This window comes from Lissotriton helveticus, chromosome 5_1 (genome assembly GCF_964261635.1).
Source record: "Lissotriton helveticus chromosome 5_1, aLisHel1.1, whole genome shotgun sequence".
NCBI lineage: Eukaryota > Metazoa > Chordata > Amphibia > Caudata > Salamandridae > Lissotriton > Lissotriton helveticus.
The window spans coordinates 229,040,731-229,057,704 of record NC_136065.1 but is presented as its reverse complement, the minus strand read 5'-3'; the positions used below and the strand labels follow the sequence as shown (position 1 = coordinate 229,057,704).

The 16,974-nt window shown below is 42.9% G+C and overlaps 1 protein-coding gene across 2 annotated transcripts in view; it reads left to right on the top strand.

Annotated features, from left to right (window-relative positions):
• The window catches only part of RABL6 (RAB, member RAS oncogene family like 6), a 418,930-nt gene that overhangs the window by 383,401 nt on the left and 18,555 nt on the right, over positions 1 to 16,974 (top strand). For both annotated transcript variants that reach the window (XM_078642071.1, XM_078642072.1), the window contains exon 14: positions 16,000 to 16,058. In XM_078642071.1, coding sequence (XP_078498197.1) covers positions 16,000 to 16,058 — 59 coding nt within the window. The remainder of the gene's footprint in view (positions 1 to 15,999; positions 16,059 to 16,974) is intronic.

The following is a 16,974-nucleotide window of genomic DNA, read 5'->3' as shown; positions in this document are numbered from 1 at the left end:
CATCCTCCTCAGCCACAGCGCCATGTGATGCATTCAAGCACTACAGTGGAGCCTCAAATCGAAGTTGACTCTGCATCAGGGCTGCCTCTCCGACTCACTTCAGATCTCAAGGTAGATTGCTCAGGTTCCGCAGTGGTGGCTATCAGATGGTGGTCTGAACCATGGCAGGCTGCTACCCTTTCCTCGCCCAGAGCTTGTGACCGTCACATCGCTATCTTATGGGCGTGAGGAGGTTCGTGTGGGAGTATGATGTTCAGAGTCCTGTGGCTTTGGGCGATCTGCTTAACCCTCAAAGCTGTCGTGCCATCCAACAAAAGGAGGCTGGCACATGTTCTCACAGATCACTACAACTATCTGGAACTGCAGCAAGTAGAGCAGAGTGGGTTTCTTGACCCACTGCAAAAAGGTTGTGTGCCTTTGAAGGTTGCTGGAACAACAGATCTTATTCCTGGTCGCCAACCACCTGGCGGGGTCCCTTGTCAGTGCAGATCAACTGAGCAAAAACCACCCTACATGACCTACGTTCTTCCTAGGCAATTTGGTGTTGAAGACTCATGCATCTTTCCTTCTTAAGATTGTGACACTCTTCCATGTTGACCAGTCTATCATCTTGCCCACATTTCTGCTCCTCTTCATCCTTCGGAAGAGGAGATACTCCATTGCCTTGATCCAAAGAGGGCATCAAGCTTTTATCTCAACAAAACAAAAGATTATCAAGTTGACAATGAGCTCTTTGTCGGATTCTTGGGTGCACAGAAAGGCAGTGGATGTAAAAGAGGACCGTGTCAGAGTGGATAGTGCTCTCCATTAAGATCGGCCGCGCACTGACCAAAAAGCAGCCCGAGAGCCCATTCCACCAGGGCCAAGGCTGAAACAACACCATTTGCATGTTTTTCATATCTGCACACTGCAACATCGGTGACCGTGAATAGATTTCAAGCAGACTACTGCCGTGACTGCCAGATCTGATGAAAAGGTAACTTTGCCCGCTCAGTCCTTCCTGGCTTTCAGTCTATGTCTATTCCCTGGACTACCAGTACCTCGCCTTTGGGGAGGCATTCCTTTGCAGTGCCATACTGGGAACCCAAAGCAGCCATGGCAAATTTAGTCGAGACCAGTCCCAATTCGATGCGTAGCAAGCAAGCCTGACCCCTTCAAAATAATTTTGTTTTTTTAATGGCAAAATTGGTAGGTTCTACACCACATTTTTCATGTATATTCAGATGTGTTCACTTTTAAAGCATAATAAATGATGACCTTACAGGTCACAAGGATACCCAATCATACCCATAGAAAATCTTACTAATAACAAAAAAAAAAGACAGACCAGTCTCCAAATTATGTCTGGTGAGTGTAGCGGGTGATCTGGAACATTCCAAGGACGGCACTCTCTGCCAAGAACATTTGTAAAAAAAAAAAATTGGGATGCATAGTAAATGAGAATCTTACTTACAGTGCACTAGGATACCCACTGACCTGTGCCTTATTTAATCTATTAGAGTTTAACACTTCATATTTTTAAAACATTTGTTACCTAATTTAGCTGCTGCAACCTAGATACTGCATAAAACTGATTTCAAATGTCTTTTGATTAAACCTCTTGTCCTTTATTATATGTAAAGAATGTAAAACATTGTACTCCGGCAAGATTCTTTAAATGAGGGTTCTGTTTAGTACAGTTACTTTTAAGGAAAGCAGACCATGATTAAGAACTTTTACTTGCCTGTGCGAAGGCCTCTATTAAAAATAATATTTATTTCACTGGTTGTGGATTCGGTCTATCATGAGGTGGGAAAATTACCTCAACTACCTTCAGGTAATAGTGTGGAGCAGCGTTCAGGGGCCAACAAAGTATTACTACTGGGAAAATTGTTGGGTGCACAAGCTAAAAGGCAACCACGATGAAATGTGGCATTGAGAGTTCAGATAATATGGGAATTTCTGGGCTATTATCATAAAGTAGAAGCCTCACACAAAGGAACGTGTGTTCAGGAAGAGGGGCCCTTTACACAGGCAACATAACCCACCATGGAGGATCTAAGGCTGGCCACTCTGACCCACCTGTTACTCAGATTTTGTGGGCAAGGTACACTGGCTTGCCCATCTATTATGACTTTGAAGCAATTCCACTTCATGGCCATTCATTTGTAATTAGAGTCCAGGCATAACTTCTTCCACTACCTGCTGCATTCCTGAGAATGGAGATGTGCACGTGGATTATAATTCTCAACCATAAACACTGCTACAAGTCATATAAGACTTGCAATGTCACACATAGGCACAATGGTGATGTCGCTCTTATGTGAACTGAAAATTTCACAGTGCCAGGTTATAAGTTCACGTAAGAATGACACTTCTACACTTTCATTTGGCAGCTCACGGTTGCTGCTGCTGGCCTGCTCGTGTGTGGTCTGGACTAGGCCTTCCTGCGTGGTGATTCTTTCTCTGCCACCCTGCATGGCCATCTGCAACCATGTGTGCTGTTGTCACTATTTTATTTCCATGCCAGTCATTGTAGAACTAAGACAGGCATCTGCTGTGCAGCGCAGTTGTCTATTTTTATTTCCATGATTACTGACATAGAAATAAATGACTGACAATGGCACTAAGGTTATTTCATCCAACTCGGGCTTGAACTCGTCATTCTAAAGCTGGCCCCAGGATCTAGCCAATCCCTCCCTGGAGACTGGAAAGTAACTCAGTGAGTTGTTGCCTGCTGATTTTGTTACTGGGTTGCGATTTTGCAACATTGCTGCAAAATCAAACCTCCAGTTACAAAACCGGCCCCCAGCCTCTCATGGGAAACGCCAGGTGCTGCGGTTCTGGAGGTGAGGAATCTGTAGTTAGAAGTGTCCGTCATAAGTTTCTTGCCTTCATTAACCCTCTTACTGGTTGATATTCTTTCTAACCACAGATTCCTCAATTCTGTCCCACCTCCCCATTTTAACATCTAAAATGGTCCCAAGATTGTGATCCGCTCTCTGTTGCTAACAATTGTTCCATGCTCTGTATCTGAGGGCATGGAAAAGCAAGATGCAAGAAAATTCCTTCAGTGTGCAAGTGTGGCACTTATGACAGTGTCTGCTGGCCCAAGACAGCACTTGTGTAGAAGTTATCTTGATCCAGTCTGGCACCTGGGGATATTTTGAAAGTGAGGAGTCTGTGGTTAGAAAGAGCATTACCAAAGGTAAGTTACTAGTTCTTTAGTCAGATTGGTGAATACTAATGTTGACATGCTGCCTCTTCCGCGCACATCCTTAGCAGAAAGGCAGCATGATGATGGAAGTTCAGATTGCTCTTTATTAGAACATTGGAATGTTGGGAGCTCAATTGAAAACAATGGAGTGTTCCGGGCTTCTAATGGCTGGTAGAGCCTGGAGTTCCAGCATTCCAATGTTGTTGTGTACAGCTGTTGATGTGAACAAATGCCTCCTGTGAGGCGTTTGTTTTATTTGTTAGAACTTTCTTCCCTCAAGTTGGGGAATGTTGTAATAACCTTATAGCCCTACGTAGCTAGGGTATACTGGCATTAAAGTCCAGCTCCCTTGTTAAAGGCCCTCGTCTTCAACTTGTGCTTTTAATGCTGGAGCGGGCCTTTATGTTTGCCCTGTTTCTCTAGTCGAAGAATTAGGAGCACTGCTAAAAGCTTAGTTTAAGTGTTTTATTTAAAATGGGCATGTATATACTTTCTGTTGATAGAGATAATCCATCTCAGACTTCGATGCTCTTGCCCTTCCCTTTTACATCTCTTTAGCACATAAGTGCAGTATTCAGAAGCACTACTGAATGCCTTCCTCGAGTCTCAATAACTAAGAAAAAGTTTTCTTTTTAAACCCAGTCCTTTTCCAGCCTGTAAGCATGCTGGTTAAAATGTCTAGAGCCCCACTTAAAAAAACAGGGGGGGAGTTCTTTTTGTGATGATCGAGCGCATCTTGGCCGGATGGACACCGCCACAAGCAGTAGACTGCTGGGAAGAGCTGGGGTTTTTTTGCAGAGTTTTATATAGTGCGAACTAGACCCGAACCGAATCAGGTATCAGAGCGCTTTTACATATTTTCCAGTTGCGTTACATGAGGACACACTTTCATTTTAGGCACGGGGAGATTAAGTGATTTGCCCAGAATCACAGGTGTTTTGGCGTCGTTACCGAGACTCGAACCCAGATCCCCAGGTCCGAGGTCGAGCGCCCTAGCCGTTAGGCCAACTCCTCTCCCAATTGTAATTGGACCTGTACAACACTGGCCCAGTCTTGCAGTGCTAATGGTCAGACATAATGGATCCTATTCACATGTAGTAAATCTACACGTGTAGATTTACTACAACAAATTTGTGGCTACACTTTTGAGTAGCTTTGCTACTTTTGGCTGTTCACCATTTGGGAGTGTAAAGATGCTAAAAAGTGTACACTTCCATGTCCTCAACCCTTACATTTAGATGGTGGGGTGCATCCCCTCCTCTTTAGTTCTATGTATTCTTCATTTTCCACCCAAAACCCTCTTTCCTTCCACATTTCCTACTACAACATATACCTACATATGCAAAGAGCTATGCAGCCAAGCGGAGATCTCCTCACATAAAAGATGAGGGATGTGAAGGTTTCGACCTCTGTATGTAGGTTTGTGAACAGTATGTTGTAGTAGGTTTGTAGTACCATTGTAGCACTGCTAAATACACTATGCAGTTTGTGAGTAGCCCACATTTGTAGGAGGCTGACTGCAGAATTCTGTTTCCCCACTGAAAAGGAGCTGTGCCTCTTTACAAGCTGTCACTGCTGTAACTTAACCATCCGTCAAGTACCAAAGGAAGAAGTATTCTCATGTTTTTCAAAACTGCTACTTGCTTATTAATGACATCTTTAGAAATCACACCGCACAATCTCCATCCCACGGATTCAAAATGTTACTGGCCCTATACAGTCTGTGGGACTTGTTTCAAAGGAAAGGATTGTAATTGTAAATAGTTGATTTATATATCATAGTTTATCACCCATGAGGGTATCCAGGCACTGTCAGTGGGCACGGGGAGATTAAGTGATTTGCCAGAATCACAGAATGTTGAGCCAACACCGAGACGCAAACCCGGATACCCCACTCCAGAGGCGGAAGCTCTGGCCGCTGCACCACATCCTCTTCCACAGATACTCATGTATCATAAATCAGAGACCGTGATGCATTTTTGCCAATTCTTATCCTCTCAGTTACATTTCTTCATCAGCAAACACTGTGAAGTAGAATTATACCAGTTATCAGATCTAGCTGCAGGGGAATGAACATGTACCTCAGATCACAATGTCAGTCTAGGATGTGTTCGTATTTCTGTTTTGGTGCACCAAGGTGTGCTTTACCTTCTAGCAGGGTCAGACTGCAAGTATCCTAAATCATCAGTTTGATTTTGAGCAATCTTTAAACTGTATGTTGTTAGCTCCTATAATTAATGCTTGTCAAGTTTGTTACAACTTACAACTACTACAACAGCATCCCAGCAATATAAAATACATTATTGAAATTCCTTCCCCAAGGCCTTATACTACCAGCATATCCGTAAGCCAGTGAAAGAACTCTGCAATCCCTGCTAAGAAACTGACTTACATGTTTAAAAACATTTAGCATGCTTGTTGCATCTTTTATACGCCTACAATACATCCCTAGCAATGTACTCGTGAATCCAGACCATTATGATATATCTTCTTCTTACAGCTTACATTTTTCTTGCCTTTCTGAGTACAGTAATCAATCCCCTCCTCAGTCAGAGCATGGAAATCCAGTGCAATTGCAAAATTGACATGTATCACAAACAGCAGATGCCACAGAGCTTGTCAGACTTGTGCTTCTCTGTCCTCTACCTGATTATGGCTATATCCAAAAACTGTGAATAAGATTATATTACTCGACCTTGAAACTCTGAAGAGCAAATTACACTAGTCCAAAACCAAAAAACACAAAGTCATATATACTTTAACAGATAATCTGGAATTATGACCGTAAACATACAGACAACATTTCACCCTAAGAGATGCCTCCGAAATCAGCCTTTGACTTGACTTTGCCACTGTGGTTCACAAATTAACATTTACAACAGTAGACCCATCATGATCAAGGCGAACAGTAAAAATGTACTGGCCTTTGGAAAGACTTTTCAGTACCTCAAAAGTCTAAACACCTCACCTTCAGAACCCACCCTCTGAAACCCTCAATCCAATGCCACATCCATTAAGATATTTTTGACCTCTTATACCATTGTTGTACATTAATATAAACCCACCAGTCTCTTTAAACCCTTTCCCCTTTACACTATCCTCACTTCTCCACAAGCATAACCCATTACCTCAGGGTAACCTCCTTTCAACTCCTACCAAAAACTACCTCCTCACTCCGCATGATACTCACCGTGCCTAGGAACATCTTTAACCACACCACACAGCATGACCTTACATATCCACCTGGCCCGTTTCATAAGATCCAGTCTCATTAATCTAAAATCATTCAGCCTTCAAGCATACACTGAACAACCATGACCTCTTTTCTGACTCCAACTGCTCATGCAAACATGGTTTGAAGAAAATTTAAAAACTTTCAGAGAGGACCTTTTTCAGTCAGATAATCATCCTGAGAAACAGAAAGGGCATGGGTTGCTCTTACATCATTGTCATGACGTGCACCATTTATGCACATAGATAGTTGCTGCTCTTGCAGCCCTAACAGCTCTCTTATTATTGAATTGGCCTACAGAAATACAATTCCAGTTTTTTTGGATGAATTTCTCAATCTGGCACCTCATCTACAGACCAAGCCAACAAAATCCTGATCACGGGTGACAACATAGTGGTCGACAAGTCAGACTTAAAATCCGCACTGGACCTCCTCAGAAATATGCACCTCACACATTATGTTAGCACAGGTATTCTGAAAGGTGCTGACTTGCGGGCACAATTCCAATGCATTAATGCATCATGCTTCAACATCCTACACATGCTCAAATAAATCTTCTGTTGGATCCCCACCGAAACAAGAAAGACGATCACCCATGCACTGGTCACTAGCAGACTGGACTACGGAAACACCCTTTACGCCGGAACCACAGCCAAACTACAGAAAAAAACTCCAGCGCATCCAAAACGCCTCAGCCAGACTCATACTGGACATCCCCCGCCAAGCTTACATTTCCGGTCACCTGATAGACCTCCACTGGCCCCCCGTCAACAAGAGAATAACGTTCCGTCTCCTCACCCACGCACACAAGGCCCTCCACGACCTAGGACCCGAATGCCTCAACACACGACTGTCCTTCTACACACCCACCCGACAACTACGATCATCCAATCAAGCCCTCGCCACAATTCCGCGCATCCACATATCCACCATGGGAGGAAGATCCTTCTCCTACTTAGCAGCCAAAACCTGGAATTCTCTCCCACTCACATTCGCCTTACTCAGAACCACCTCTCCTTCAGAAAGCAGCTAAAAACCTGGCTTTTCGGTAAGTAATGCACCCACCCTCCCTCAAGCGCCTTGAGACCCTCTGGGTGAGTAGTGCACTATATAAATTCCTGAACTTGAACTATTAAGAGGTTTGCGAAAGCAGCCAAATAGTATATTCTAAAATTAGGGAGCGCTAGTTCTTCATTTTCTTTATGTTGGATAGTTGTAGAAGAGTTATTTGTCCTTTCCAAATAATGGCACATGTTATTTATCTAATGGTACAAAAAATGAATTTGTACTTTACAAGGCACATTAGGAAAATAAAAAAAATCGATAGAAGAATTAACATTTTGCTCAATGGTGTATGGCTAATAATTGAGAGCGGATTGGCTTGTCATTTTTCAAAACTTGATTTTATTTTGTTTAATGTTATTAGATTATTTATAGGGATCGACATAATTGGCTGTGGTGTAGATTCCAAGATACCTGATAGGATGAGTAAGGTCTTAATTTTCACACAAACATAAAAACGCATAAAAGGCAGATCAACTATGGAAGCATTGATCAAAATTAGTTATGTTTTGTTGTTCTATCTTCTAACCACCTGTGTGATAAAATTGCTGTCATTGGTCCAGCATGGACAATGTTCCTAATGAATCCTGTTATCTGTACAGAGTATCATCACTAAAGGTTCTATGAACAGGATAAATGGAATTATAGACATTGGATAACCATGGGGAGTTTCCTAGTAACATCAACTTTACCTGCCTACTGAGTGTTGTTTTTTAGGATTTGTATGAAATGAGTTGGAAAAAAAAAATCCTTGCAGAATAAGGTATCCAAGTTTCCTAAATGTATGGCCATCTCAGCATCAACTATAATAAAAGCTGCTTTGTAATAACTGGATGAGAAATCATCTATTGCTCTATGAAAAAATGTACCTTGCCTTTAGAATATCCCCAGAATGGACCAGTGAGATTTAAAAACATTGCTCCTGCGTGGCCATAGGTGACGTTTTGTGGCTCCATGTTGACTTCATTCTGCTCCAGAATTGATGATCATACCCACTTGTGCACACGAGATTAATCTTTGGAAGACTAACTCCGCCTTCAACACCTAGCAGATCACGTGTGGCAGTTACTCCCAGAGATGGAGCCAGGTCTCCTCCACACGAGAACGTGCAATGTTAGCATTTCTGTGCATTGGGGTTTTCTAGCTGTTTCGCTTTCTTTTTTTCTGAGACACCTTCCACCTGTTGTGGGACTTGGGACTCTCGTATACTTTCCCGCCACTCTGTCTCCTGCCCAGAGTTCTGAAGAAGATCAGGAACGACTGGACCTATGTCATCCTTATTTCCTTGGATTGAGCACAAAGAGCATGCTATCCAGAGACCCTGGGCATGAGCATCTGTGGCCACAGCAATAAAACAGGGTCCTGCACCCGGGCCTTCACAATCTTCACATTCATGTTTGGAGACTGAGCATCGACCACTGATTACCTTCGCCCTTCCTCTGGAGGTGGGTGTTGCCATCTTTGCAGTGAGGTGTCCCTCAAAAAATGCTATGTATACTTGTTGTGTTAAATTTGTGTTTTTTATGGCACACAACAGATGTACCCTTTCTAGACCAGGTGATCAGATGTTTTATCATTTGTTCTGACCTTTGCCTTGCACAGTTAAAAGGGTACCTTTCGGCCTTCTTAAGATTGCTGACCTGACCCTCCTTATTTAAAATTTTTACTGCTTTTACATTGGTCATACCAGAGAACACCGATTGGACGATCAATTATTTGTCTGGAACAGAAAAGCCATGCAGAAAAGGACTATCTCTTGCTGGATCCGGCTCTGCATAAATATCTGCTATGCATTGGCCAAGAAGCAGCCCCCGGAAGATTTAAGGGCTCATTCCACCAGAGTCAAGGATGCTACCACTGCACCTGGAGTTCCTATCCTGGACATGTGTCGGGCAGATACATGGATGTCCTTCCACACATTCAGGAAGCACTGCTGGCCAAACAGCTCGGTTCACCGAGAGGGGCATTTTGCCCACTCAGTCCTAAAGGACTTTTTGGTCTTAGACAATTCACAGCCCCACATCTAAATAGCTATTGCTTCAGCATCTATTTAAAAGGTGAGATATCAGCGGTTAGAAGTCTCTATCAGAAGAACAAGTTACTTATCTTCGTTGATGCTCTTTCTGGTAGAGAATCAATCTAATGGCAGATTCCGCACCTACCCTCCCATCCACCCAGTTCTGTGAATTAGACTCTGCCCCGTAAAAAGGTCCCAAGTTAAGGAATCTACACACTGGTCAATGCAATGTGCTAATGGGCCTCTGTGTCTGGGAGCTTGGATAGCTCCGCACGTCATTTCTGGAGCGTAAGAGCAGAGCTGCATGGCGCCACATAATGGTGCGCAAAGGTACTACTTGAATGTTTCCTGATCCAGTCTGGTGCCTTGGAAAGTATTCAAAAGGTGTAAATCTGCGGTTAAAAAGTCTCTACCAGAAAGATCATCACTGAAGGTAATTTGTTTATTTACACCTACCTTTTCAATTGAACTTTTTCCATATTATGGATCGCGTTTAAAGAATATTTAATATATACAAGGTATTCTTTCTTTATTTCGGCCGATTTGGCCATCAAAGATAGGCAAAAAAACACGTTTGAAACAATATAAAACATCGCAAATATGCAGGGACACATGTTATACAGTATAAAATCATTTCACCTTGAGAAATAAATACTACTAGAGTGAAAACAGATAAAAGACCATACGTTTAAAATTTTGATCTTATAGTTATGTGAACAACTGCGACTTTAAAATACGGGTGCGAGTATGCCATACATTTGTTAGGAATTTAGCTAATGCAAACACCGTTGGACCCGAGACATCAGTTTTTAAAATTCTGTACATCGGGAGGTACTCCCTACAACCAAAGTTTCTGATGAGTGGTAAGAGCCAGTATTTCCTTGCGGCTTTGTAAGTAGGGCAAAATAAGACCACATGTAAATCACTTTCCTGAGCACAAATGCATGCCGGGCATTGCTTGGTAGAGGGCGGTCTTGACCAGGAGCTAGTAAAGGCCCGCAGAGGCAGTGTGCCATATCTCCATTGGAGGAATAGTTTCCTGGCCAGCACGGGTGTCATACCATCCAAAACCCTCTCCAACCTGTATAAATCCTTGCTTTGCATGAATGCAGATGTTAGTGACCCCTCACCCTGGCATTCCATGACCCTAGCTAGTTTCTGCTCGTGGTAAGCGTTGGCCAGAACTCTTCGTGGAATCCCTAGTGAAGCATTAGCTGGATCGGACCATAGGTCGGGGAACCCTAATCTCACACAGGACTTTTTTATATATTTTATCCATGGGATCTGTAGAGCTTTGGGGTGGATTAGAAACTCCCTCAGTTCCGCCCTGTAGGTAGAAAGTTCTTCACTACTCCATAACCTTCGCCAGAAGGCTATGGGCCTGAGACCCAGTTCATCTGCTATTGGTCTCAGTCCCAGGTCCATCCTCAAGGGGACAATCGGTGTACTAGACGGGAGTGCAACTAACTGTCTAATAAAATTGTTCTCAGTTGTAGACAAACTGTGGGAAGATGTGTGACCCCACAATTCCGCCCCATACATGATAGCACCCCTGGCCTGTGCCTTATAGATCTGAATGACCGGCCCCAATGGACGATATGTGGAATTTTTCATCATGCGTGCGATGCCACCTGTAGTCTGCACTAGTTTAAGGTTAGCCCTAGTCTGATGTGTTCCCCAGGACATGTTTTCATTCAATGTTACACCCAGGTATTCAAAGGTGGAGACTCTCTCTAAACATGATGATCCCAGTATGGGGTTCAGGCGTGATCTTTTGGTTGGGTTCAGGACCATGAACTTTGTTTTTGTAGCATTAATCTCTAGCCCCCTTTCCGTGCAGAAGGACACAAAAGAATCGAGGATCCTCTGTATCCCCATGGGGGTTTTGGACAGCAGCAGGGTATCATCTGCAAACATGATTGCAGGGACCCTGCTGCAGTTCAGCTTCGGAGCATCAGTGTATTCAATGCCATTGAGATGGGCGATTACCCCGTTGACAAAGAGGCAGAACAGGGTCGGTGCCAATACAAAACCCTGCCTCACCCCCCTGTCAACGGGGAATCCGTCCGTTAACTCCCCAAGCTTCCCGCATCTGACCCGGGCGTAGTTGTTATGATGGAGTCTCTGTAAAATTGTCAGAATGTCCGGGGGGACCCCCATCTCAGCCAGAACGCTCCAAAGTTTCCCTCAGGGCACCAGGTCGAAGGCGGCCCTCAGGTCCACAAATATTGTGTACAAGCTGCCACCTTCGAATATCGCTGTCCTCCAAAAGATAATATTCAAACGGAAGACCTGGTCCACTGTCGAGACTCCCTTCCTAAAGCCCGCCTGGTATGGACTGAGGGCGCCCGTCTCCTCCACCCAGTCCTGCAGGCGATTCAACAGTATCCTACCGAACAGCTTCTGGGGCACATCAATTAAGCTGATTGGTCTGTAATTGGCTGGGAGCAGGGGGGAACCCTCCTTAAATATAGGAACCACCTCTGCCCCCAGCCAAGTGCTCGGGACTTCCATGCCATGCAGGACAGCGTTGAACACAGTGACAAGGTATGGGGCCCACACATCGGGCTCCTGCTTGAACAGGTCCCCCGGAAGACCGTCCAATCCTGGCGCCTTCCCAGATGCCAGTCCTGCGATTGCTACCTTAACCTCCCCCACTGTTATCAAGTCCCCGTCATACTCAGCCAGTCCATTACCGATGTCAATTATAGTTTCTCCCTGCTCAGAACTATAAAGAGACTGGAAGTGTGCCTGCCACGCCCCTGCTGCAATATTTGGCTCTATTGCCGAAAGGAGACTCCCTGATCCCCCGTTTACCACTCGCCAAAACATTCGGTAGTCTCTTGTTGCGAGGGAACTAGTGAGCTCCTCCCATTGATTCTCCTCCCATTCAATTTTAGCGTGGGCAACTAATTTTTTGTATGCCCGTCTACATTCTCGTAGCTTCTCTCCGCCTGTTCCCTCCTTGATGCATCTGAGGATATCTCCCTTTGCCTTTCTACAGGCTGCATTAAACCATGCGGATTTGTGGTGCTGCCCCCTCTTGGGATTCTGTACCTTACTAAAAAGTTTGGAGGCTGCTCCCTTGATGAGATCCTCATGTGCCTGGTATAGTTTGTTATGGGAATCTTTATTGCCCACATCTTTAGCTAGATCTCCCACTTTTTCCAAAATTGGCATTAGTTCTGCGTATAGCCTCGGGAGTTTAACTTGGCTCAACACTAATTTTTCCCACCTGATTCTGATTTAATATATACACTCTCCTATCTTATTGGACTCCAACCATCCCGTTTTCTCTGTGAAAACTGTACACTGTTATCACCTTTGGCACTGTAAAGTAAGCAAAAGGAAATACGTAGCGTTTTACAAAAGTCCGAAATAATTGAATGAAAGGCCTCAGCCTTAGCCATTTGCTATAGCTCAAGTGTCTCTAGAAGCCCTGTCCTGATGAAGCTGTAAACATTTCCATAATCCACCTCAGTCATTTATTCTATCTCAGTCAGAAAAGGCATTTTTTGTATTCCGTCTTGCCTCTCTCATGTATAGTTATGCTGCAGCTGAGAGAAACAACTGAGTTTCATCGAGTCACCTGAAAACCAAAGGGCACCGGACATGGCCACAGGAAGATCCTTGCACTAGCAAATTACATGTGAAATAAGCAAAGTTCTCGTCCCATAAATGTTGTATCTTTTGCACTTGTTCATTTTCTGAGCTAACCCTTAAGGGTTTAAAACACCTCTTTGATTGGAATCCATTATCGATATGGAGCTGGAAGCCTAATCCTCTGGAGCCACAAAGAGTCAGGCTCTAGACTGGTCCGAAGTTTCTATCTGTACTTTGGCATTGCCCGACGCTAGCACAGTTTCTATCTGTAAACACAATGCCACCTACACAGACCTACAGTGTATGGTAAGCAGATGCTCTCAAAAAGGTCGCAAATAAGGGAACACCCCAAAGAGAAATATTTTCCAGAGGTCATATGCAAGAAGACATTCGGAGATACAGATCCACAGTTCGCTGCTAAGATGAGAATCGGGATGCTAAACTGTAGACTTCCAGAAGATTATTGAAATCCAAGGAAAATCCTGAATAAAAAACAATGGGACAAACATCAAGAGCAGGTGCAAAGAGCATGATGGAAAATAGTATTGTTTGCATGGCACTGCATCTTCCTCCGAAGTCAGCAGCCTTTTTCATACAAAAGTAACATTGTTGGAAGTACTCGAGCCATTTTGTATTGGGAACAAGCTTAAGAATCCACTGCTCCCACTGTCTTGGATTGGGCATAATGGTGTATCCCTGCTTCACCATTTATAGAACTATGCGTAGCAAACTCCACATTGAGGATTGAAGAATGTAAGTAAATATTTTCCTGAAATAAATAAACGTTCCTAAACACCTTTTCCTCCTAAAATGTTGATCGCAAAGGTTTAGAATTTCAGGGGAAAGGGTTGTGCAGATTTGCAAACTTGGCACGTCAGAATGGCATCATCAAGAGCAACTGTCCTTTATCAGTCTGTTACACTTTTCCCCTTTCCACATCCTCTCTCTGTGCAAGTTCTTAGTTCCTTGAGGGTGCAAAGGAAAAATAAATTATGCTAAATTCTACATCTTCATTTCTACCAGCTGCTATTGATTTAATTGCCACCGCATTCCACTACCAAGACATAGCCATGGTAAACGAAGATGTGCATTAATCACATGTTCATCTACAGACGTCAATAGCCATCCAAGTATTTTCTCTAGATCTTTCTAAACTAATTCTCTTTACTTCCTGCTTTTAGTGTGTCATATTCTGTTGTCGCATAAAACCAATGTATCCTATCTGATAACTCCAGCATTTTTAAGTTGTATACTGTACCATTGTGAAATTTCATTCCTTGATTTCCTGAAGGCATTGAATAGCAGGATCCTAGGATACATTTTTAAATCCAGCTCACCAGCAACGTCCTTGATTACTTCCTTACACCATTTCAAGACCTTTTCACTGCAGTTTAACGTGTTGATTGTGTGCCTAGTTTTTTATTACATGTCCAACACTTTCCAAGTTTAACAGTATACTCTGTTTGCGTTTTTCTCTTAACCGTCACAGACAGCTTATGTGGCAGATTCTTGTTTCTGGAGTAGGTTTGGATTTTGACATTGATCTGTTCTGGACTGCACTGACCACAAGTGCAGTGATTAGAAGCTCGGAAAATATTTAAGCCTTGCGTTCCTAACATGGTCCATCAGTGTCATAGGGTCTGAAATCACTGACCGTTGGATTCCCTTTGCACAATATGGTTAGAATCATTGTTTCGTTGAATCAAGGAGTTGCCGGAAGTTGTCGATGAGGTGCTCTCTGTAAAGATTCCTTCGCGTACATGGTACCTTTCGTTTAACATTTTACGTTCTGAGTTGGTAAAGTGGCAGGACCTTGCATCTGATTCAGAATAGTTTAGTGTTATGGGGGAAACAGGTATACTGTCCTGGCTTGTCATAGTCACTATTCATACACCCCAGTACACCAGCCCTTGGTTTGTATATTGAAACCAATACTAGCTTTGAGAACTAAATGTTGCAGTCGGGAAAGTACATAGAGATACATTTGTTTGCTGAATCACTGCTTCTTATTGAAGTGCTGCTTCAGAGTCTGAAAGTACCTGTCCATTTCAAACAGTGCTCTGCAGCACAGACACCTGACTGCTCTCAGTGAAGCTGCCACCCTTTCCTTGTACTTTTTGTTTATTATCCAGCTCCCTTAGGTTTTTTATTGGAATCTGAACTGATATTTGATTATGAAGGTTTACTGTTGTTTTTGAGAGTGCAAATGTACTTGTATGACTTGGCATAGTCACAACTCTACTTCTCAGATCCCCAAGACAAGGAAAATAAGTCCTTGTAATCCAAAAAGGCAGTCCACAGAAGTGTGCTAATGGTACGTCCGAAAGAGAACTTATGAATTGGACAGTTATATAAATTTGAAGCCAGTTTGCTGTGATACACAGATTACTGGTGACTGTGTTTGATTTCAACTTTGATCTGATGCTCTTTACCAATTACAAATGATGGAATCCATCATCAAATAGGAAAAAATTGTTTCGACTACCTCGAAGACCATTCTTTTCCACTGCCATTTCTCTTCTGTTTCATCATCCAGCTTTCAAAAAGTTTTTTCGTAAATCGTTCATGTATAATCTGTTTAAGGTGCTTTCTCTCTTAACAAGGATTAATCCATTTGATTACTCAGCAGTGTCCTGTAACTTTCATGTTTTCTTTCAGATTTGCTTTCGGTCATGTTAGACACAGAGTGGACTCTTGAATGAAGACATAAATGCTCTCTCCTATTCTTTGTTTCTGTATTTCTGCTAGATAGCTGGCATGGGATAGTGAACATTGCATAGTGGGTGTCATGCTGTTTTCCAATGCAACTTTGTTCAGAAATGTTCCCATCACCAAGTGCTGCCTCAAGCCATTAGAAGAGAAGTGATGGTCTTGTTTTCTTCGTTTCAGCGACAGAGAGCAAATCACATTCCAAGGAGAAGAAGAAGAAGAAGAAAAAGGTCAAGGAGGTAAGTTTGAATCGTGCTTCATTTTTCACTTCCATGGGTAGTGAAAACCAGGTGAGCGGTGTTACTCTATCTGAAAAGGATCATGAGGACAAGCAAAGTTTGAAATTAGATGAGGAGAATTTAATTAATGACAGGAACACATGTTATTTTCATTGGGAATTTCCCAAGATGCTGCTATTCACTCGCATGGTTTGGTAAGGATCATTGCGGTAGGCTGTTTTTATTATGCTTAAAGTCTGTGTGTGCTTGCATGAATTTTACTGTACTCATCTTTGTCCATTAGTGATAGTAGCATCTTATTTTGGGCTGCCTAACAGTATTTGTCTTGGGCAGATTGTTGGAGATGTAGATAACGTAGCTCTCATGTTTTGCATTTACTCTGGAGATGCTCAAGCATCTCGAGGTACTGGGCTTCTGTTAATAACATACTATGTAGGAATATTGATCTGGCCTTGATACTAAGGGATAAATTGCGCCTATTACCTGACATGACCGAGCTCACCTCTTTGACCTCTCCAAACAGCTGGCTGGCCATAGCGAACATTTTAATATTAATGCACTGGGTTGCCTCACACCTTTCAACTCTAGATGAATGGTTTATATAAATCTGTAAAGTGGTCTCTTTGGAATGTATCATTTATAAAGTGCAAGACAGAATAAAACTTTTCTTAATTACATGGTCAACATTCTTTGATAAGCCAAATTAGACTGAAGACATGAAGAACACTTTAAGCTATCATATGCCAGTAAACAGTAACATTCCTAAGAGGGCTTAGCACTTCAGTGATTTTATCTTCACATCTATATCTTAAACCTAAAAATGTGATGTAGTATGTTGGTCCTGCCCCATCCTGGGTGTTAATACCGCCATTGTTAGCATAAGAGAAAAGTTGTATAGAGGAGAGTTATATGGTTG